Below are 19,294 nucleotides of genomic sequence, written 5' to 3'. Positions count from 1 at the left end.
ATTGTTTCCAAACATAGTTTAAGTTCGTAGATAAGCCATATCGGTCCTCTCCTTCAGGTACCTACGCCAAAAAAGTTCAAGAATATTCGGAAAAATTGTGGGCACGATATCTCTTGATGGGAGTGACCGATTTGGTCCATACTTTACACATTCTCATAATATCTACCAGATATATGGAATATGGACTATATTTGTCCAATCCATCCCGTACCTCCCACACAAAATTTTGGATAAGTTCACTTTAAGACCTGCTCTTGAATCACTTTGATTTTTGTTGAAGCAACTTACATTCGCTGCCTTAATTACGATGGTAAAAGTTGTTTCAGGGGCAAGTCCATACTTCTTGAGAAAACAGCCCGAAGGGTGTAAAAACACCCTATGGCACCCCCATGGTCTATGTCGGTCCATTCCTTTAAGTACCTTTTCAGCAAAATTTTTGAACTTTAATCCTAATCAACATTCGGTTCATACGAGACCAAAATTTTGAAACCCCCTAAATACATAAGTTTATTGTGAAAAAAGGTGTTTCAATTTGCACTTTTTTTGTTTGTCTGAAATTGAAGCTTGTAATCTCGGCGACATTTTGTTTCAACAAAACGGCGCCACTTCCCAAACATCGCATCAATCAATATGTAAAATGCCACTATGGTGCAAAGGTATCCACACCCGCCTTGCACGCTGAAGGTCGGGGGTTCGATTCCCCGTCCAGTCAACATCAAAATGTTCAACGGTGGTAAAATACCTGTCAGTAATGTTGGCGACATTTCCTGAGTATTTCAGCCATGTACAACTTCTCTATAAAAGTGGTGTCCTAAGACACGCCATTCGGACTCAGCGATAAACAGTAGGTCCCATATCATTGAGCTAATATGAATCGGGGTGCACTTATTGATATGAGAGAAGTGCCCCTTGTTCCGTATGGGATGTTTGTGGAACAATTATTATATGTAAACTCAGAATTGTATGCGGATAAAGCCGCTTCAATTCCGGTCTTGGGGGAAAACATCAGACGGGCCATTCGCCAGTTACCAGTCGATAAGCATGAGCAAGTCATTGAAAATTGGATTCAATGGATGGACCGCCTGAGAAAAAAAAATAAATGTTATCGGATATTCTTTCAAATGATAATAAACATTCCCCATTCAATTTGATTTTTCTGTGTTTTTTCTTTAAAAAATGTAGGAACCTCTAAATGGATCACCTTTTACTACCAAAAGTTTGTTTTTATTTATTTTTTTTTTCAAAAATTCAATTTTGTTTTCAATCAAACAAACATATTCCACATCAGCAGGAGTTTGGTAATAATTCGAAAGAATTTAAATTCGAATCGGCTTAAAGAATCAGGCCATATAATTTTCAAAGTTCAGTAGTGCGATTTTCTAACTCATTTTTTGAGTTATCGACAGATGTCGGTAACATTAAAATGCTTATAATTTCTGTAATTAACGATGTTTTTCGATAAGTTAGCGACTAATAAATAGCAGTCTTAAAGTTCTACCGCTAGCAATAGTGTTGTCAATTTTATTTTTAACTTTTCATTCATAATTTTGCGTTTTAATTTTAGCGATTTTTGTCGGTAATTAAAAAAATTAGTTAGAGAATCGCACTACAGATCTGGACTGAACTCTCTTATATAAAAGTATAGATATACCCAGCTACACGAAATATTCAATATTATTATTTTTTTTTTAATTTTATTGATCACATATAAAAAAGATACAAAAATTGCTTATAAAAAACCGAAAAATAATAATTACAACTAATTTAACAACAAAAACAATTTTTCTACAATTTAAAAATAAAAGACAAATTTAGGGGCCAATCGTAGAGAGACAATGAAACAGAAATTCATTTCTTTTGAAAGAGGAACCAATCGATAGAGAATAAAATTATTTTGTAGTATTTCCAGTATTTCCTTACTTAGTTTAACTTATTATGTAGCGAGTATTATTTTGTTTTCTAAAAAAAATTCAATCGTATTTGCTCAACTTCACATTCCAATTAAGAGTAGATCTTTGTTTGGTAAATTAAAAAGAATGCTGTCAAATGTTTTGCACTGCCAAAATTTCGGTGCTTGTTTGGTGTCCGGCAGGCAACTTTATCATTATGCACCATTATCATTTTTTTTTTTTCTAAGTGACAATGCCTTTTTTGCCGTCTTAATTATGGTGGTGGTCACCCATCCATCCATCATTACAAACATCATCATCATAGCCTTTATGCCCTTTGCTCATTCATTCAATGGCTTCAATGATTTCGTATTCCTCATCCAATGAATGATCGTAATCGATGTTGTATTTATTTTTGATTTTACTTTTGTAGTCTTTCAATTCTTGGTTGTTGTTGATGGCGTTGGCATTTGAGGATTTCTTTGTGGGATTCGCACTGCCAAATTTTTGTGGCTGATGTTGCGACTTGGATTGTTGGCGTTGCCTTTGCATGATGGGTCGGGAATGATGATCAGATTCTTTGATACGTTTTTTCTGTTCATTTGTGTGAAATTGTTGTCGTTGCTGTTTTTCGTGATTGAATTTTATCTTTTCATGATTACGATTGAAAAGCTCATTTCTACTATTACTATTTGTACTAATACTACTACTACTGCTGCTGCCGCTTGCGCTACTACTACTGCTAGCATGATGGGCCAATATTGCATTAGGACTACTTTGGATTGTTTGTGAGTATTTCATGTGGCCTCTAAAACTATTTTTGGTATTATTACGAGTTGTGGTGGTGATTGATGATAATGCTGTGGATGACGATGATGATGGTGGTGACGGTGGGTTGAATGGAAATGATTTGGGTGCTGTGGTACTGGCTCTTAATGGTGCAATTCTTTGTCTCTGCTGATGATGTCTAGTTGGTGGCGGTGGTACTAATTCTAATTGTAATCTCTGTTGTTTTGGTTCTTCTTCTTTTCCTCGTTCTGCTTCTTGGTCATTTTTAAACATTCTTTCATTTATATTTCCATTTCTTTGTCTTAACTCTTGCCTTCTCCTAAAATTTCCTTCATTTTCATTATTACTACTGTCTCTGTTCATCGTCTGTTGCTGCTGCTCTTGGGCCTTATATCAAATACTGTTGTCAACACCACCATTGTTGTTGTTGTTATTGGCTTCAGTTGTCCTATAGAGTTCATCGTTGTTTTCGTACAATTGTTCCGAGGCCGGACAATTGACATTGGACCACCAATCACAAACACGAACGGCCTGATTAAATACAGTGCCATTAGGGCACACAAATGAATATTGGTGACCGGAATGAAGACACCAATGCCAGATCTGAGGAGGGAAAAAGGAAAAGACAAAATGGAAAAACATTAAAATTGACGAATAATATTGCAAAATAAATTAAAGAAAAACATTGAATAGAATCGTATAGGTGTTAAAAGATCCAATTACGAAGATGATAACATGAAAATGTATATTATACCACGTTTGCACTTCACCGAATTAACCCAGTGGGTTTGTCAATCCCATAGCGAAAACGTCAAATAAATCCTCATAGAGAAGGTTAACCCGGCAAAAAAAAAAAACTTTGGTGCAAAAGCCGTTTTATGGCCTAAATATGCAACTTAGAAGTAAGAAGTTCATCTCGACTAATGAAGCTTACACTTTACTATCGCTAAAGTTTATTAATTCATGCTCGGATGTGGTGGAGTAATTGTTTCTTATTTCTAACTTACTTACTTAGTTGGCCCATTACAGAACATTTGTTCCATAGACCGAACTAAGAAAAGATCTCCATTCCTCTCTGTTTTTCGCTTGACTTTTTGGAATACCGTGCCTTTTCATTTCTTCATCCTCTTGTATGCTCCATCGAAGCTTAGGCCTGCCGATTCTGCGTGCACCGCCATGTGGCATGTATTCATACGCCTTTTTAGCGGGTTCATCATCGCTCATTCTCATGATATGGCCTACCCAACGCAATCGTTGCATCTCGATACGTTTAACTATATGCATGTCTTTGTATAGCTGATATAGCTAGATGTGGCTTTGTTTTTAAATTGCTTACTTAGACCATAGTAGCATCTGTTGGCCAATACAATTCTTCTTCTTATTTTACAACTGATGTTGTTTGTTGTGTTTATGGCAGTGCAGAGGTAGACGAAGTCTTTAACTACTTCAAAATTGTAGGTACCAACTTCCACAGTTGGTCCGAGCTCTATGGACGCTTTGCGCGTCGACACCATCAATTTGGTCTTTTCTCCCGTTTACCGCCAGACCCACTTTCGCAGATTCTGCTTCGACCTTCCTAAAGGTATCAGTTACTTCCTCTACTGATCATCCCATGATGTCTATGTCATCAGCATAGGCAAGTAACATGTGGCTGTTGGTGTAAATTGTGCCATTTCTTTTGACATTTGCATCTCGTATTACCTTTTCCAGCGAAATGTTGAATAGGTCACACGAAAGGCTGTCTCCTTGTCTGAAACCTCTTTTGGTACAAAATTCTTCGGAGAGGTTCTTTCCAATTTTAACTGAGGACCTAGTATCAGTTAAAGTCATCTTACTAAGCCGGATGAGCTTTGCGGGGATACCAAATTCAGACATTGCGTGGAATACCTTTGATCGGAGGGGACTGTCGAATGCTGCTTTATAATCGACAAAAAGGTGAAATGTGTCGATCTGCATCTCTTGGGTCTTCTCTAGGTAAATATCTGGTCAATGGTGGACTTGCCAGGTCTAAAGCCACATTGGTATGGTCCAATTATTTCGTTGACCATTGGCTTTAGTCGTTCGCTCAATATCCCTGACACTATCTTATAGGCAATAGGGAGAAGACTTATGCCCCTATAGTTTGAGCATACAGTCTTATCTCCTTTCTTGTGGACGGGACATAGGATGCTCAGGTTCCAATCGTCGGGTACGCGTTCTTCCTGCCAGATGGTGCTAACTAGCTGATGCATACACCTTATCAGCGCGTCGCCTCCGGTTTTAAACAGCTCAGCTGGTAAGCCATCGGCTCCTGCTGCTTTATTATTCTTCAGCCGGTTGATTGCTGTTTTTACCTCATCTTGGCCGGGCGGTATACATTCTATACCATCTTCTGGGATTGGATCTGTGGTATCATCGTCTTCGCTACTATTGGATACCAGCAGATTGGAGAAATGTTCCTTCCATATCCTGAGCACGCTATCCGTATCAGTTACCAGATTATCTTGCTGGTCTCTACAGGAGGATGTGTCTGTACCAAAGCCATCTGTTTGATGTTTCACTCTTTGGTAGAATTTTCGGACTTCATTCTGGCTCCTGTACATCTCGATTTTTTCACACTCCCGCTTTTCCATTTCTCTCTTTTTCTTGCGGAAAAGACGTTTCTCTTCTCTCCTTTTCTCCCGATATCTCTCTCGTGCGCTACGCGTTGCTACTGATTGTAAAGTAGCTATATATGCCGCATTTTTCTCTTCGGTAGCAGCACGACACTCCTGGTCATACCATGAATTCCTTTGTGGAGGTCTCTGGAATCCACGTATGGATTTTGCAGCTGCTTGCATGGAGTGGGCTATATTTTGCCATTGTGTTGTTATGTTATCGGAACAAGGAGTGCTCGCGTTAAGCAATTGGGCTAGTTGAGTGGAATATGCTGTGGTTATCTGTTGTGTTTGCAGCCTATCGATGTCCAACTTCCGCGTTGTGTCTGTTCGTGCTTTATTTGAATGAATGTCTTCCATCTATTACAACATGATCAATTTGATTACTTGTTCTTTGATCTGGAGACAGCCAGGTGCCCCTATGAATATCGAGATGATTAAATCTGGTACTGCTAACTACCATGTTTTTGCAACTGCAAAGTCTATCAGCCTCATACCATTGTCAGATGTTTCACTGTGGAGGCTGAATTTCCCGACTGTTGGGCCAAAGATATTATCCTTTCCAATTTTGGCATTAAAATCGCCTAGTATAATTTTAATTTCATGGGCGGGGCAACGGTCACATGTTTCTTCTAAGCGCTCGTAAAATATATCTTTGGTCTGTTCGTCCTTTTCTTCAGTGGGAGCATGAGCGCAAATAAAGCTGATGTTGAAGAATTTAGCTTTTATTCGAATTGCAGCAAGTCTTTCATTCACTGGGGTGAAGCTGGATACCAGATGTTTTAGTCTCCGACTAACTATGAATCCGCAACCAAACTCATGCTTTACGTCATGGCAGCTATAATACAGTGCGTCACCTTTAGGTGTTGTTGTGACGCCTTTACCAATCCATCGTATTTCCTGTATGGCAGTAATATCGGCCTTGTACTTTTCAAGTACGTCTGCTAATGCGAAGACTGCACCTTCTCTATAAAGAGTGCGAACATTCCAGGTGCAAATTCGCAGATCATGGTCATTAAAACGTTTGCGGGGTTCGTCAACTTTAGAAGGGTTTGTTTTTCTTTTCTTTCGTTTTTTCATAGTAGGATGTTTTTTCTAGGGGAGGGTTACTAACCCGACGCCCAAACGCAAGTTTTTAACGTTCTTATGGGTGAACGCGCGGCACATGTTTGCTCACTACCTTTAACGGGTGTTAAAGGCAGTTCCCCAGGTGACACCACGGGGAGGTCAGTGTCCACTTGAGATGAAAGAGGGACCAAGATAAATCCTGGGCTTTGCCATGTTAAAGCCGGTCAAGACCGTTGCTTGGTATCATTCATCCCCTACGTCTTATTTCTAAGCTTTGGTCTTAATTCAAAATGTTTTTCCTGAATTTAGAAAACACAAACTGTCAACAACACTTACCTGACATCTTGTTTCTGTATCCGCATAGTATCCAGGTGCACGACCTTGGCATTTGAATGATAAACCTTTGGGCACCGAATCATATGTGGGATAATCAACGCCAGCTATATAACCAACAATTTGCTAGAAAAGAGAAAAACGCAAAAAAAATAATGAATTTTTTATGTTTATTCCGCACTTGAATGTCAGGTCTTTAGTTCTCAGCACATGAAGCAATATTCTAAGAGAAACATATTAACAATAAACAAGAAGATGTTGTAATAAATTTATTGTTAACAAAAACAACAAGTAGACGTAAGCAGCACATCGAAAGATGATAAATATGAGGCGAGTTTAAAAAGTTGGGATGTAATTTTTGTATTGAAATTCACTAAATTCGACGATTATAAGGGATGCTATGCAGAAGAGCTGAATCAGCCCTAAAACTAGCGTACAACTGGGCTAGACCAAGAGGTCTTAACGTAAACCCAGAAAAAACGGAAATACATATGTCTGTTCACTAGGAAAACAAAACTGTGACACTTTGAAGAACCAGTTTTCCTAAACAAGACAATAAATATTTCCAACAAATGTAAATATCTGGTAGTAATCCTGGATAGAAAACTAAAATGGAAAGACCATATTCAAGAGAGAGCTAACAAAGCTTATAGATGTTGGTCAACCTGTAGAAGGGCTATAGGCTCCAAGTGGGGTCTTAATCCTAGGATGACACACTGGCTATACAAAAGCGTAGTTAGACCTATTCTAACATACGCTTCAGTAGTCTTGTGGACAGCTATGGATAAAAAGTGTAATATTAAAATACTACAGAAAGTCCAACGAATGTGGTGTTTAAGTGTAAGCGGCGCAATGAGGACAACACCAACGAGGGCATTAGAAACTATTCTATATATACACCCAATAGAAATCCAGATAAGACATGAAGCGGCGACTTAAAGCGATGGACGAGTGGATCAGTAAGGACCACGTAACATACCATCAAAACATTCTACGGGTAACAACCGGAGTGTCAATGGATAACATTGTATCGGACCGTATACCTGAAACAATTGAAGCTGACTCATGCGAGGCATTAATTCCAGACAGAGACTCGTTGATCGGCGGAACTCTATCACAAATGCCGACTGGAAACTGTTGTTATACAGACGGCTCCATGCTAGATGGGAGAACGGCATTGGGTCTTTTTATTGAAGAACCAGAGACCGAAATATCTCTTCGTTTGCCGGATCACAATACAGTCTATCAAGCGGAGATCCGAGCGATTACAGAGTGTCTGAACTGGCTTAATGCCAACACGAGACCAACTACTGTAAACGTCTTTACGGACAGTAAAACTGCAATCAAAGTAATAACATCGAAGACAGTAAAATCACAAACAGTCTTGGATTGTATAAATTCGATCAAGAGCTATTCTCAACATGGCTCGGTGCGTATGATATGGGTACCGGGACATGCGGGGTATAGAGGTAATGAAATAGAAAAAAAACAAGTAAAAAAGTATCAGTCGGCTTTGCCGACAGAGATATACCCTCAGCCTGTATGGAATAAAATATTTGTTTTGCAAAAAAAAAAAACTCATGTACCGACAAAGGTATGGATAGGATTAAAGCTCAAAAATTTGCGGGGATATCGATAGATAGGGCTTTTTTTATCACACTAGCCTGCGAAAAACATAATATAGCTATATTCGGTAATATATTCGGTTCGAGCCTTCCAGGCACTACATATGGTGCCATAGGGATTTTTTACAACTTTCGAGCTCTTTTCTCAAGAAATATGGACTTGCCCCTGAAACAACTTTTACTGCTGTTATTGAGACAGCGAATGCAAGTTGCTTCATCAAAGTGATTCGAGAGCAGGTTTTAAAGTGAATTTATCCAAAATTTTGTGTGGGAGGGACCCGAAGGAGTGGGTTATCGTGTGCACAATTTTTCCGAACATTTTTGAACTTTTGTGGGGGAGGTACCTGAAGAACGAAGCTACTTATCTTCGAACTTAAACTAAGTTTGCACAAAATATTACAAAGACCAAATTGTGGACCTAATCGGCAAATCCGTTCGAGATTTATCTCGCGATCCAACCACTACACGCGGTATTATAGGTCTTTTTTGTACCTTTCAGGCTATTTTCTCAGGAAGTATGGACTTGCCCCTGATGAAGATTATACCGTTATATGGGGGGTAGTGGATGCAAGTTGCTACAACAAAAATCAAAGCGATTCTTGAACAGGCCCTAAACTGAACTTTACCGAAATTTTGTGTGGGAAGTACCCGAAGGAGTGGACCGATTGAGTCCCGACATTTTCAGTAAACTATAAGTATTTATACCAAGATTCATCTGACAACGCCAACTCCTTTTGTATTTGGGCAACGTTTATTTGAACTCGCGACATAGTGCAGCGTGTTTTTGAGGTTATGCGCCATTATCACGGGAACTATGGACTTGCCCTCGAAAAAAATTACACCGATGTAACGGGGGCCGCACGAACGTCCTGTTACAAAAAATTTCATAACGATTCGACAGGTGTCACTAAACTGCACTTATTTCAAATTTTGTGTGGGAGGTACCTGAAGAAGTGGACCGATATAATCCATATTCGAACCTGATGTATGCCTAGAGGTAGTTTTACCATATGCAAAGTTTGGTTCTATTCGGTTACTCCCTTCAAGATTTATCCTGCGGACAATTTTTCCGAACATTTTTGAACTTTTGTGGGGGAGGTACCTGAAGGAGTGGACCGATATGGCCCATCTTCGAACTTAAATCAAATCTGGACAAATATTTCGGTACCCAAAATTTGAACCGAATAGATTAATCCGTTCGAGAGTTATCGTGCGCACCAGCCAGCCAGACACACGGACAGACAGACAGACGGAGGGACATTGCTAGATCGACTCAAAATTGTCTGAAACGGATATCGTACAAACATACTTGGGGTCTAAAACCATTTTTTCGATGAGACACATTTTTGGTCATATCAAAGTGTAAATACCCTCTTTAGCCTAAAGGCTGAGGGTATAAAAAAGCCACTAAACGCGTCTCGGCTAGAGTTAAAAACTTAGGCAAAAAATGCCCACTTATCCCTATGGAATAGAGAGGAGTTAGGGAAAACCGCAAAAATCTTATGGGGAGGCCCAAATGAGGAAAAAACTAAAAACCTATTACTGCTAGGTAAGGCAGAGTTGAGTAGACTTACAGATGTCCATACAGGTCACCTGGGTTTACAAGCTCATCTGCACAAAATTAATTGTGCAGACAACAGCGTATGCAGGGCATGCAAACATCAGATCCCAGTTTTTAGGGAACGACACAATACCAGATCGTAATCAGGTAATTGTAGACGACCTGAAACAATTACGGGATTTTGTTAAGGGAACAGAGTTCCTATAATAAAATACATCCCCTTCTTCAAAAACCAAGTCTAGAGCGCACAACAGGCCTACTTCATGGCTTATGTGTATGTCCACCAGGGCATGTGGCGATTACTCGCCCCTATTTTCAACCTAACCTACCCTAACCTAATGGATTTTCCAAGGGTATAATTTATATTATTTTCTTATTTTTTTAAATAGTAATATTAGTTATTTATAATAAATACTTAAATATTATTATAATAATGAAGTAGATATAAATAACCGCATGCGATAGGCAAAACAAGCATTCGGAACACTCAACAATATATGGAGATCATCGCAAATCAGACGTAGTACAAAAATACGTTTATTCAACTCAAATGTAAAATCGGTCCTATTGTACGGATGCGAAACATGGAACATGTCCTCAAGAATAGCGAACTCACTCCAGGCATTCGTCAATAGATGTTTAAGAAGACTTTTGAGAATACATTGGCCTAATGTGATTACAAACCAATCTCTTTATGAAAGGTGCAACCAAAATCCAATAGTGAAGGAAATCAGACTAAGAAAATGGAGATGGATCGGTCATACACTGAGGAAACAAGAAGGAAATATTGCCAAAGAAGCCCTTGAGTGGAACCCGCAAGGTAGCCGCCGTAGAGGTAGACCTTTGCTAACGTGGAGACGGCAAGTTTTAGAAGAACTGAGGAAGGCGAATAAATCATGGAATGAAATTAAAATTTTAGCTTTAAATAGAAATAATTGGAAAAATTTTGTTGTGGTCCTATGTTCCACCTAGGAACCTGGATATTAATAATAATAATTATAATAATGAATAATAAAATTATTATTTATGAAATATTATTATTTTTTATTAATCTTATGCTTTTTTGTTTGGCTTTAGGTCAGAATAATTAAAAAACATTTTTGATTTTGTTTTTTATTTACTTTTTTATTGTTCCAATATTTCGACTTTCCTCGAAAGTCATCATCAGGGATTTTTCACTTTTTGAAAGAAAAAACAAATAACAATTTTCTTGTAAATATATGAACATGAATATAAATATTGAGCGATAATTACATTTAATTTTGATTTGCAAAACAACGAACTATTCGACACATCTTCTTTCTGGCTTGAGTATTTTCCAACTAACTAAAGTTTTTTCTTATATTTCTCTACGGTGTTTCTGTAAATCTGTGCACAGTGTTCTGTGTCCATTTTATAATTGATTCGCTTCTCCACTGGCACATTAATTATATGAAGCATTTCCAGCATATATCTGCGTTTATAATTTCCTTCTTGAGTTAAAATTTCCACGTCCTTGAAATTCGGAGTATGCCCCGTAGTTGCACAATGTGCTGCAAGAGCAGTTTTCTGCTCCAGAGGTTTGTTCTTCGCTTTTTGGTCGGACTTATGACCACTTATCCTAGTTTTTAATTTCGTCTTAGTTGTGCCAACATATACCTTGGGGCATATGTTGGACGAGTCACCATTACATTTAATTTTATATACCACATTCGATTTTTCTTCAATTGGTACTTTTGTCTTTGTCCGACTGAAGAATATGTTGTTCGTATTATTGCTTTTGGGGGCCAATCGGTATTGCTCATTATTGTACATATTTGAATGTGAAAACCTTTCAGAGAATCCTGGGATGTATGTAAAACGTTTGTATATCTTTTCGACGTTTTGGTCTTTGTTGACAATACTCGGAGTGATTGCATGTTTGATCAATTCGTTGATCGTTCTGTTAGGGAAATCATTAAGTTTGAGAATCTGTCTTATTTTCTTTTTGTTTTTTGTATGATATTGTTTGTCACTAATATTTAATACCCTTTTTATGAAATTTGATGCGGTGTTAACTTTGATACTTCGGGGATGTTTTGAATAATAATTTATTAATCTGCCCGAAGCTGTTGGTTTCTGGTACCAATCCAGAAATAGCATGTTCCCTTGTCTATGTATAATAGAGTCAAGGTAGGGTAAACAATTGTCTGTTTCCCGCTCCATGGTGAACTGTATTTGTTTATTGAATATATTCAAGGACTTTAGAGTTATGTCAACTTGGTCTTTTTTTATTATACAAAATATATCGTCGACATATTTTGTTAAGTGTCTTGGTTTTATCGGCAATTTTTCCATGGTTTCATCCAACAGCTTTTCCATGATTATGTCCGAAATTATAGGTGAGATGGGTGAACCCATCGGCATTCCTTTCTGTTGTTCAAAAATCTTTTCTTCGTAGAGGAAATATCGTGAATCCTTAATACATAAGGTCAACATATCTATAAAAAGGTTTTGGGGGATCTGTGTATGTTCTCTTAAGATGTCCCATTTTTCTCTTATCGTGTTTATTGCCAGATTTACTGGCACACTAGGAAATAGAGACACCACATCAAAGGAGATTAAGATTTCGTCATTGTCTATGTATTGCCTATTGATTTTGGTTTTAAAATGTACAGCATCTTTAATGTTATATTTTGAATCTATAGTTAGGACATTTAATATTGTTGCCATATATTTGGATAGTTCATAAGTTGGAGAGTTCACAAATGAACATATTGGTCGAAGAGGAATGCCAGTTTTATGGATCTTGGGGAGTCCATATATTTTTGGTGGAACTGAGGTCCTATTTAATAATTTGTTTTTCTCCTGTTCAGTTATTGCTTTCAATTCAAATAATTTTGTTATCAATGAATTGCATTTTTCCTGCAATCCTGATGTTGGATCCTTTCTTAACCTTCTGTATGTACACATGTCACTAAGAATTTTGTGCATTTTTGATTCATAATCAGTTTTTTCCATGGCCACCGTCTTGCCTCCTTTATCAGCGTTGAGTACCAACATATGTGAATTTTCTTTCAGAAATTTGTTTGTTTGACCAACTGTGTCTAGAATGTACCGATCTCTTTTTCCCAATTTATTGTTTCTCATGTGGTCATTGATGAGAGTTATTAAGTTTACACGGATTGCAGGAAAAATGCAATTCATTGATAACAAAATTATTTGAATTGAAAGCAATAACTGAACAGGAGAAAAACAAATTATTAAATAGGACCTCAGTTCCACCAAAAATATATGGACTCCCCAAGATCCATAAAACTGGCATTCCTCTTCGACCAATATGTTCATTTGTGAACTCTCCAACTTATGAACTATCCAAATATATGGCAACAATATTAAATGTCCTAACTATAGATTCAAAATATAACATTAAAGATGCTGTACATTTTAAAACCAAAATCAATAGGCAATACATAGACAATGACGAAATCTTAATCTCCTTTGATGTGGTGTCTCTATTTCCTAGTGTGCCAGTAAATCTGGCAATAAACACGATAAGAGAAAAATGGGACATCTTAAGAGAACATACACAGATCCCCCAAAACCTTTTTATAGATATGTTGACCTTATGTATTAAGGATTCACGATATTTCCTCTACGAAGAAAAGATTTTTGAACAACAGAAAGGAATGCCGATGGGTTCACCCATCTCACCTATAATTTCGGACATAATCATGGAAAAGCTGTTGGATGAAACCATGGAAAAATTGCCGATAAAACCAAGACACTTAACAAAATATGTCGACGATATATTTTGTATAATAAAAAAAGACCAAGTTGACATAACTCTAAAGTCCTTGAATATATTCAATAAACAAATACAGTTCACCATGGAGCGGGAAACAGACAATTGTTTACCCTACCTTGACTCTATTATACATAGACAAGGGAACATGCTATTTCTGGATTGGTACCAGAAACCAACAGCTTCGGGCAGATTAATAAATTATTATTCAAAACATCCCCGAAGTATCAAAGTTAACACCGCATCAAATTTCATAAAAAGGGTATTAAATATTAGTGACAAACAATATCATACAAAAAACAAAAAGAAAATAAGACAGATTCTCAAACTTAATGATTTCCCTAACAGAACGATCAACGAATTGATCAAACATGCAATCACTCCGAGTATTGTCAACAAAGACCAAAACGTCGAAAAGATATACAAACGTTTTACATACATCCCAGGATTCTCTGAAAGGTTTTCACATTCAAATATGTACAATAATGAGCAATACCGATTGGCCCCCAAAAGCAATAATACGAACAACATATTCTTCAGTCGGACAAAGACAAAAGTACCAATTGAAGAAAAATCGAATGTGGTATATAAAATTAAATGTAATGGTGACTCGTCCAACATATGCCCCAAGGTATATGTTGGCACAACTAAGACGAAATTAAAAACTAGGATAAGTGGTCATAAGTCCGACCAAAAAGCGAAGAACAAACCTCTGGAGCAGAAAACTGCTCTTGCAGCACATTGTGCAACTACGGGGCATACTCCGAATTTCAAGGACGTGGAAATTTTAACTCAAGAAGGAAATTATAAACGCAGATATATGCTGGAAATGCTTCATATAATTAATGTGCCAGTGGAGAAGCGAATCAATTATAAAATGGACACAGAACACTGTGCACAGATTTACAGAAACACCGTAGAGAAATATAAGAAAAAACTTTAGTTAGTTGGAAAATACTCAAGCCAGAAAGAAGATGTGTCGAATAGTTCGTTGTTTTGCAAATCAAAATTAAATGTAATTATCGCTCAATATTTATATTCATGTTCATATATTTACAAGAAAATTGTTATTTGTTTTTTCTTTCAAAAAGTGAAAAATCCCTGATGATGACTTTCGAGGAAAGTCGAAATATTGGAACAATAAAAAAGTAAATAAAAAACAAAATCAAAAATGTTTTTTAATTATTCTGACCTAAAGCCAAACAAAAAAGCATAAGTTTAAACAGTCCAAAGGTCAACTATAAAAATACACAATTTTTTATTAATTTATTTTATTATTCATTAGTTAATATTTGTTATTTACTATTTATTATATATTATTTATTTATTATTTATTAATTATTATTTGTTATTTATTATTTATTAATTATTACTTATTGTTTATTATTTATTATGTATTATTTATTATTTAGTTTTTATAATTTATTATTTGTTTTTTATTATTCATTCTTTATAATTTATTATTTATCATTTGTTTCTTATTATGTAGGGGATGAAAGATACCAAGGAACGGTCCTGACCGGCTTTAACATGCCAAAGCCCAGGATTTATCTTGGTCCCTCTTTCATCTCAAGTGGACACTGATCTCCCCGTGGTGTCACCTGGGGAGCTGCCTTTAACACCCCTTTAAAGGTAGCGAGCTAAGATGTGCCGCGCGTTCACCCATAATAACGTTAAAAACTTGGGTTTGGGCATCGGGTTAGTAACCCTCCCCTAGAAAAAACAGCCTACTATGAAAAAACGAAAGAAAAACAAATCCCTCTAAAGTTGAACCCGCAAACGTTTTAAGGACCATGATCTGCGAATCTGCACCTGGAATGTTCGCACTCTTTATAGAGAAGCTGCAGTTCACGCATTGGCAGATGTACTTGAAAAGTACAAGGCCGACATAACTGCCATACAGGAAATACGATGGATTGGGAAAGGCGTCACAACAACACTTAAAGGTAGCACACTACATTATAGCTGCCATGACACAAAGCATGAGTTTGGTTGCGGATTTATAGTTGGTCGGAGGTTAAAACATCTGGTTACCAGCTTCACCCCAGTGAATGAAAGACTCGCTGCAATTCGATTAAAAGCAAAATTCTTCAACATCAGCTTTATTTGCGCTCATGCTCCCACTGAAGACAAGGACGAACAGACCAAAGATATATTTTACGAGCGCTTAGAAGAAACTTATGAACGTTGCCCTGCCCATGACATTAAAATTATACTAGGCGATTTTAATGCCAAAATTAGAAAGGAGAATATCTTTGGCCCAACAGTCGGGAAATTCAGTCTCCACAATGAAACATCTGAAAATGGTATGAGGCTGATAGACTTTGCAGCTGCAAGAAACATTGTAGTTAGCAGTACCAGATTTAAGCATCCCGATATTCATAAGGGCAACTGGCTGTCTCCAGATCAAAGAACAAGTAATCAAATTGATCACGTTGTTGGATGTACGATCGTTCCGAGGAGCAAACATAGATTTGGACCACTAACTTGTTGCAGCAAAGGTACGTACCCGTTTAAACGTTGCAAATAAAGCATGAACAGATAAAAAGCGGAAGTTGGACTTCGGTAGGCTGCAAACACAACAGATAGCCACAGTATATTCCACTGAACTAGCCCAATTGTTTAATGAAAGCATTCCTCGTCCCAATAACATATCAGCACAATGGCAAAATATTGCCTACTCCATGCAAACAGCCGCAAAATCCATACTTGGATACCAGACACCTCAACCAAGGAATCCATGGTGGTGTCGGGCTGCTACCGAAGAGAAAAATACGGCATATAGGGCAACTTTACAATGAGTAGCAACGCATGGGGCACGAGAGAGGTATCGGGAGAAACGGAGAGAGGAGAAACGTCTTTTCCGCAGGAAAAAGAGAGAAATGGAAAGACGGGAGTGTGAAAAAATAGAGATGTACAGGAGTCAGAATAAAGTCCGAAAGTTCTACCAAAGAGTGAAACATGGCTTTGGTACAGGCACATGCTCCTGTAGAAAACAGCAAGGTAATCTGGTAACTGATACAGATAGTGTGCTAAGGATATGCAAAGAGCATTTTTCCAAACTGTTGGTATCCGATGTTGGTATCCACAGATCCAATCCCAGAAGATGGTATTGAATGTATACCACCCGGCCAATATGAGGTAAAGACAGCAATAAACCGGCTGAAGAACAATAAGGCAGCAGGAGCTGATGGCCTACCAGCCGAGTTGGTGTATGCATCAGCTAGTTAGCTCCACCTGGCAAGAAGAACGCGTACCCAACGATTGGAATCTGAGCATCCTGTGTCCTGTCCACAAGAAAGGAGATAAGACTGTATGCTTTAACTATAGGGGCATAAGTCTTCTTCCTATTGCCTACAAGATAGTGTCAGGGATAGTGTGCGAACGACTAAAGCCTATGGTCAATGAAATAATTAGACCATACCAATGCGGCTTTAGACCTGGCAAATCCACCATTAACCAGATATTTACACTGTGGCAAATCCTGGAGAAGACCCAAGATATGCAGATTGAAAAGAAGTGACACAATATATACAAACAGCCGTATGTTACTTGCTTATGCCGATGACATTGACATCATAGGTCGATCGGTAAAAGTGTAACTGATACCTTTGAACAAGTAAGAAAGTATCAGTCGGCTTTACCGACAGAGACATACCCTTAGCCTGTGTATATTGAAACAATTTTTTCCCAAAAAACGTATGTATTTAGGGGGTTTTAAAAATGTTGAGCGTTTGAACCGACAAAAATGTTGATTAGGATTAAAGATCAAAGGTTTTGCGGAGGAGATACTAAAAGGAATGGATCGACATTGACCATTATGGAAGTGGATCTCCAGCCACTACATATGGTGCCAGAGGGCGTTTTTACACCCTTCGGGCTGTTTGCTCAAGAAGTATGGACTTGCCCCTGAAAAAACTTTTACCATCGTAATTGATGCAGCGAATGCAAGTTGCTTCAACAAAAATATGCGAAATTTTGTGTGGGAGGTACCGGATAGAGTAGACAAATATAGTCCATATTTGAACCTGATCTATATGTGGTAGATATATTAGGATGTGTAAAGTATGGACCAATTCGGTCACTCCCTTCAAGAGTTACCGTACGAAGAATTTATCCGAACATTTTTGAACTTTTGTGGGGGAGGTTCCTGAAGGAGTGGACCGATATGGCTTATCTTCGAACTTAAACTATGTCTGGACAAAATATTACTAAGGCCAAATTTTGAACCGAATCGGCAGATCCGTTCTAGAGTTATCTTGCGCTCCAACCACCTCACACGGTGTCATAGGGTTTTTTTGCAACTTTCAGGCTTTTTTCTTCTCAGTAAGTATGGACTTGCCGCTAATGAAACTTGTACCGTCGTATGGGGGCCAGTGAATACAAGTTGCTAAACCAAAAATCAAAGCGATTCGAGAGATGGCCTTAAACTGAACTTTTCCGAAATTTTGTGTGGGAGGTACCCGAAGGAGTGGACCGATTGAGTCCATATTGAAACCATATCTAAGTATGGAACAATTTTCACGATGTGCAAAGTATGGACCAAATCGGTTACTCCCTTCAAGAGTTATCGTGCGCACAAATTTTCCGAACATTTTCGAACTTTTGTTTGGGAGGTAACGGAAGGAGTAGACCGATATAGCCCATCTTCGAAATTAAACTAAGTTTGGGCAAAATATTACGAAAGCCACATTTTGGACCGAATCGGTTGATCCGTTCGAGAGTTATCGTGCGCTCCAGCCAGCCAGACAGACAGACAAACGGACGGACCCCAAATTGTCTGAAACACATTTCGTCCAAACATACTTCGGGTCTAAAACCATTATTTCGATGAGACACATTTTGCCCGTATGAAAGTGTATATACATACCCTCGTTAACATAAATGCTGAGGGTATAAAAAGTCGAAAGGGGATCTGCTAAAGTGGGTCTGGCGGTAAACGGCGAGAAGACAAAGTTAATGGTGTCGTCGTCCAATGCGTCCATAGAGATCGGGCCAACTGTTGACATTGGTTCCTATAATTTTGAGGTAGTAAAGGACTTCGTCTACCTCGGCACCGCCGTAAACACAACCAACAACATCAGTTGTAAAATACGATGAAGAATAGTGTTGACCAACAGATGTTACTTCGGGCTGAGTAAGCAGTTTAGGAATAAAGTCACATCTCGTCAAACAAAAACAACGCTTTACAAAATACTAATACTACCCGTGTTGATGTATGGTTCAGAAGCCTGGGTACTTGCGCAAGCAGACAAGGCAGGGCTTGGTGTGTTTGAAAGAAAAATTCTTCGAAAGATCTACAGATCAATCTGCGTTGATGGTGAATATCGACGTCGTATAAACCAGGAGCTGTATCTGCTATACAACGACATCAGTATAGATAAACATATCGAGATGCAACGATTGCGTTGGCTAGGCCATATCATAAGAATGAGCGATGATGATCCCGCTAAAAAGGCGTATAAATTCGGGCCACATGGTGGTGCACGCAGAATTTGCAGGCCAAAGGTGGCGCAAACAAGTAGATGAAGAGATGACAAGGCGCGTTATTCCAGAAAGCGAAGCACTAAACAGAGAGAGTTGGAGATCTTTTCTTAGTTCGGCTTATGGAACAAATGTTCTGTAATGGG

The 19,294-nt window shown here is 38.1% G+C and overlaps 1 protein-coding gene across 1 annotated transcript in view; it reads right to left on the bottom strand.

Moving 5' to 3' along the window:
- Positions 1-2,100: 2,100 nt before the first annotated feature.
- LOC141400963 (uncharacterized) overlaps positions 2,101-19,294 on the bottom strand; it is a 40,014-nt gene continuing 22,820 nt past the window's right edge. The window contains 2 exon segments of the mRNA XM_073980684.1: positions 2,101-3,281; positions 6,719-6,841. Coding sequence (XP_073836785.1) covers positions 2,235-3,281; positions 6,719-6,841 — 1,170 coding nt within the window. The 3' untranslated portion in view covers positions 2,101-2,234.

Source organism: Musca autumnalis, unplaced genomic scaffold (genome assembly GCF_047663935.1).
Source record: "Musca autumnalis isolate F117 unplaced genomic scaffold, ASM4766393v1 scaffold_4, whole genome shotgun sequence".
In the NCBI taxonomy this organism is placed as follows: Eukaryota; Metazoa; Arthropoda; class Insecta; order Diptera; family Muscidae; genus Musca; species Musca autumnalis.
Note: the sequence above shows the minus strand (reverse complement) of the source record. Positions and strands in the feature narration are given on the sequence as shown.